This window comes from Arachis duranensis, chromosome 8 (genome assembly GCF_000817695.3).
Source record: "Arachis duranensis cultivar V14167 chromosome 8, aradu.V14167.gnm2.J7QH, whole genome shotgun sequence".
NCBI lineage: Eukaryota > Viridiplantae > Streptophyta > Magnoliopsida > Fabales > Fabaceae > Arachis > Arachis duranensis.
Window position 1 is genome coordinate 35,134,358 of NC_029779.3, and position 5,791 is coordinate 35,140,148.

The 5,791-nt window shown below is 28.4% G+C and overlaps 1 protein-coding gene across 1 annotated transcript in view; it reads left to right on the plus strand.

The window, feature by feature from the left end:
* The window catches only part of LOC107462309 (probable terpene synthase 2), an 18,018-nt gene extending 12,684 nt beyond the window's left edge, over positions 1–5,334 (plus strand). Inside the window, exons 2-7 of the mRNA XM_016080884.3 lie at positions 732–1,011; positions 1,294–1,669; positions 1,762–1,980; positions 2,124–2,268; positions 2,480–2,728; positions 5,038–5,334. Coding sequence (XP_015936370.2) covers positions 732–1,011; positions 1,294–1,669; positions 1,762–1,980; positions 2,124–2,268; positions 2,480–2,728; positions 5,038–5,334 — 1,566 coding nt within the window. The remainder of the gene's footprint in view (positions 1–731; positions 1,012–1,293; positions 1,670–1,761; positions 1,981–2,123; positions 2,269–2,479; positions 2,729–5,037) is intronic.
* The last annotated feature ends 457 nt before the right edge of the window (positions 5,335–5,791 follow it).

Sequence of the window (5,791 nt, forward strand, 5' to 3'; positions counted from 1 at the left end):
GTATTATCATCTTTAGATATGATGACATTCAATGATTTTATAATGTAACTCTATTTTGCACTTATACTTCTTAAATTTGCAACTCATCTTTTTTTTGGATTTTTTTTATTGTAATCTCCTTCAGCAGGTGCGCTCTCCGTTATCATAATTTTCCTTTTAAGCTTTGTCCATTTCTCCCTTGATTTTTTCCGTCTTCATTTTTAATGTCATGATTTTTTTCATAGTATTTTTGCATATGAAACTTTTTTACCAAACCCAAGTGCAAATTAAAGTCATCAAGTAGTATTATATTTATAATAATAACAATGCTTATTTAAAATATTAATTTGATCTTAATAACAAAGAAGATTCTTCTTTGAAATATAATTTCTAAAATTTGGTTTCTCCTTTAATAATCTCTAGATCTGTCCTTGATTTGATTCGTCTCTATTCTTTGATGGTCATGCCAAAAAAAATTGGATGAGATAGTTTCGTTTAGAAAAGAGACTTTTATTTATGAGAGAATTGACTAAAAATTACATATATATATGATCAAAACATAAAGTATTATTTGTATTAGTTTGATTAATATCAAATTTGATTTAAGAAACAAATAAAACCAATGAATTCGCAACAAATAATCATCACATAACAATCTACATCGAGTTGATCATATATAGAGATAAATCACATTTTAATTTGTTGATTTTTTTACTCTTTTAAGTTAAATATTAAACTGAAAACATTTGCAGGGAGTGAACGAAAGTATGAAAGAAGAAGTTCAAATATACAAAGAGAAAGTGAAGATGTATCTATCTTCTAATGACAATAATATCATACAAAAACTAAGTTTAATTGACTCAATTCAACGTTTGAGTATATCTTATCATTTTGAACGTGAAATTGATGAGATATTAGTACAAGCCCACAATGATTTTATCAACAATGGCTTTGCTACAGAGGATCATGACCTTCACTTTATTGCATTACGTTTTCGTTTACTCCGACAAAAGGGATATTATATTTCATCAGGTATATATGTAAAAAATTCAATATTTTATCTTATATATAATTGCAGTATAAAAAAATGAAAAAGTCTAGAGACAGGAACTTTATTAAATTCTAGCCAGCATGTAACCAATAAATGAAAAGTAAGTAATCCCACACCATTAGATGAAATCTCACATTATTAAAAACATCATTGATGACTACTTGATTATTATAAATCCCAAAAGTTGATGGCCTCTAGCACTCCTAAAAAAAATATCAATTATTAATTATGGATTCACACTAATTATTATGTGAATTACATAGATATTTTCAACAAATTCAAGAATAAAAAGGGAGAATTCAATGAACCAACTATTGTTCAAGATGCTAAAGGAATATGGAGTTTGTATGAGGCTGCACAATTAAGGGTTTATGGGGAAGATATATTAGAGGAAGCACATGAATTCACATACAATAAACTTAAGTCCATCACCAATCAATTGAACCCATCTTTGGCTGACCAAATCAATCAGAGTTTAGAACAACCTCTTCACAAGGCAGTTTTAAGAATGAGGGCAAGGTCATATATGTCTTTCTACGAAGAAGATCCTTTGCATGACAAAGTTATTCTAAACTTTGCAAAACTAAATTTCGATATGCTACAGAAATGGTATAAAAAAGAAATTGGTATTACCACCAAGTAAGTATATAAATTTAGACAAGTACTCCTTATTAAAAAAGAGAAGGAATTTCTTCTAATGAACAAGAATATAACTTTTTGTATTATTATAGATGGTGGAGAAATTCAGAGTTTGGGACAAAGGTCCCTTATGCAAGAGAGAGGATAGTTGAGTTATACTTTTGGCCATTTGCTATGAACTCTGAGCTTAAATATACTACTTTTAGAGTTGTGACAACCAAAGTGAATCAATGGATGACTATAGTTGATGATACTTCTGATGCTTATGGAACAATTCAAGAACTTGAGCTCCTCACACTGGCAATTCAAAGGTTTGATTTTACTAAAACAAGAATTGACCAATTTTACATTATGCTATTTATATTTTAATTAAAAAGGATCCAAAATTATCATCTTAATAATTCAATTCCATGATTATGTCACTTTCTTAGTTTTTAGCCCTTTTGTGTTTCAGATGGGATATTAGTTACATTGCATCTCTTCCAGAGTGTTTCAAAACTATTTTTAATGCAATTTTGGAAGTCACCGATGAAATAATAGAGTTGAGTAGTGCTAGAAATGGAGAATCAAATTTGGTGTTGCAATGTGTTAAACAGGCGGTAAGCTTTATTTCTTAGTTTCAAAATTAAGTATCATTTTCATTAACAGAAATATTTAGTAATAAAAAAATTAGCCAAAGACTGCAAGAACCTACTTTATTTAACATTAATTAATTGTTATAACTATTAATAAATATTAAATAAAATAAATTTTGGCTATTTTTTTTTTGTCCTCCTAACATTATTATTTCATTAATTATTCTATCTACAGTTGTCTCATTATGTACAAGGTTATGTTGTTGAAGCAAAATGGTGCTATGAGAGTTATGTTCCGACATATGATGAGTACAAGACTAACGCAGCTTCAAATTTAGGATACCAAATGCTTGCAATAACATTTATTGCTTTGGGAGAATTCGCAACCAAAGAAACTCTTCATTGGATTTCTAATAATATTCCTCTCATCCTACAAGCTTCGTCACTTGTTGCCAGGCTCACAAATGATTTGGCCTCACATAAGGTAGAAATATTAATTTTGGAAAGGTTAGATATATAATAATTTATATGTATTTTTTTTATAAATTTAAGTTTTTTAAAAAATTAGTTTTAGAGAAAATAATAAATATATCTCTCACCTTTTAAAATTTTGATAGACAAATTTTTTAAAAAATTTTAATTACAAATACATTCTTGACATTTATAAAACGTTTTTCTATTTATTTGTCTCTCCTAAAACAAATGAAGATGACTGAGCTGGCACCTACATATCTATAACGGAATTACCTGTTACGATACTGTGCTCCCAAAATGCCACCGTTTTGAGAGCTGTCTTAAAATTTCAAATTCTAGTCAGACTCCATTACAATACCGTTCATCAAGTTCAGAGATAAGCCCCTTTTCAATTCAAGCTCAGCACATAAACAACATTGTCATTGTTATACTAAACCAGAACTCTTTATAAAAAGTTAATTTTTAGCTGCTTTCTCGTAATACAAACATTAAAAGATTCAACTTTTTTATATCTGTTGCATGAAATTAAATTGTGACATTTTGAAAGAAAATCAATGCTTTACTTTCAAGAAGGGAGCTTCTCTCAAAAGACCAATGCATCTTGTCTCACTGGAAATCCCGTCGACAACTGTTAGTGGTGCGACCTAAACTGGTCAACAAACCGATAGAAGCTCGCTCACCAATATGTGCACGTCATTAGTCATGGCTACATCACGCTTCAGTACGTTTCAAACATGATCATCCACAACATCCACATCCACCATTGCAAGTCCTCCGACAACACCAACATAAGAGCCTCTCCAATCCACATGGGGTGGAAGGAAGTCTTCGACAATAACAGAATCTCCATCTTCGGATCACGCGAGATCTGGATTCGACTAAAATTTGAAGATTTAAGGTGACTCTCAAAACAGCGCCATTTTAGGAGTACAAGGACCTATTTGTCCTATAATTTTTTTGAGGAGATTATATTTTAATACCATATCAGACACGTAGCTCCGTTATGGACATGTGGGAGCTAACTCAGCCATCTCCGTTTGCTTTAGGAGAGGCAAATGGACGGAAGAACGTATTTATATCTGTTATTTACAAACGTTGAAAATGTATTTGTAATTAAAATTTCTAAAGAATTTATTTGTCAAAGTTTTAAAAGGTCGTCAGGAACTATTTATCTTTTTTTCTTAATTTTATAATATAGTATAAGAGATTTTATGATATAAAGATTTAAAATTTGATAATTAGTGATTTGGAAAAATAAATTTATATAAGATAAATAAAAAGTAAAAATAGAATTTTTACAAAAAATTTAACAAATAAAAGAAAAAAATTATTTAAAAAAATATATTAAAAATATAATTATTTATGTTCAATTCTTTCTACCAGTTTAAATTTTTAAAAGAAGTAATTTTATAACAAAAAATAACAAAATCCTCCCCAAACTCCCAAAAAAAAAGTTATAAATTAAACTATTAGATCTTACTATATGAATGGTTTATAACTTTATATATTTGAAGAATTTGACATAAATATTTTATTTCAAAAGTTGTTTGGTAGCGCCACAGGAAGAGTTATAAATTTAACTTTTTTTTTTGTGCGCAAAATTATGTATCATGAAACTATTTCATATAAATGATTATATATTTATTAAAGTATAACTTTAATTTAATCCATTTATAAAGAATTATTAATTTATTTGAAACATTGATAAATTAATAATGGTACGAAGAAGCAATTCACTAGTTGCAGTAAAACTTAATTAATAATTAAGTTTATTTTGTTATTATTTTTTACATAATAGTATAATAATTAAGTTAACAAATATAAATTAAATCAATTTACAAAGATATTATTTTTTGTTTAGGTGTTAATTAACATAAAATGTTTTTTAAATAACTAAAAAATATTTGTAACCAAATCTAACTAAATACTTTTAACCATATCTTTTCCTTCTCTTATTCATATGTTTCTATGTTCCTTTCAAATAGAACCTTAATCACTTCTTCGTCTGCTCACCCAATAGCACGTTGTCACTTGTCATCATTGTTTTGCATCTTTTCCTTCTTCTTAATACTCTTTTTCCTTTTTTTTTTCTACTCCTCATTCTTCTTTTACATTTCTTTTCTTCTTCTCTTGTATCTTCTTTTCGTTCTTCGATTAGATTTTCTCTTTCTACATTTGCTTTTTTTTTTTAATAAAAAGTGTAGTTGAGCTGATCGGACAAAATTAAAAATGCTTATACACATATTATTAGATCTCTGTTTCTAAATCATGGGCCTATACTATCTTATTTTCCTAAATATTTGAACCAATTATTTGTAGTTTGAGCAGCAAAGGAAACATGTTGCTTCTTCGGTAGAATGTTGCATGAAGCAATATAGCTTTTCTGAAGAGGAGGCCCATGCATTCATCAAAATGGATATCAATAATTGTTGGAAGGATATGAATGAAGAGTACCTCAAGTTAATTGAATATATCCCAAGGCCAGTCCTCGATTGCATTGTTAACATGGCACGCATATGTGAGTTTATATATGCGAACTCTGAGGATAAAGTTACAAATTGTGCACTCTTCAAAGACCACATTGTGGCACTACTTTTGGATCCAGTGGTCGTGTAGCAGTTTCATGGTCCCAAGCTTTTGGGTTCTACCGGGATCAATTGTCCTTAATGCTTAATAAGGAGCTTTAATAATATGGATGTTGTTCACCTTCTTTGTTATTATTTTTTGTTTAATAAAATAGCTTGTTGGGGCAGCTAGTGTTATATTGAACTTCTTTTAAATGCTTCTTAAGAAACAATTGTATTGAATAATATATTTAACAAGAAAATACAATTTTTTGATATTTTATAGTTTATTTATCTTCAATTTTAAGCCGAAATAATCTTCAATTTAGCCTCTAAATTTTTTTTAATCTTCAAATTTGACAAACATGACTCACATTAATTCTTGAGATAATTTTTGATACACAAACCTAATAAAATATTGACATAAATAATTAGATATCACACTATAAAGTCTATAAAATGATGTCGTATTACTTGTTTTGGAAGAAAAAATTTCAATAAACACAACT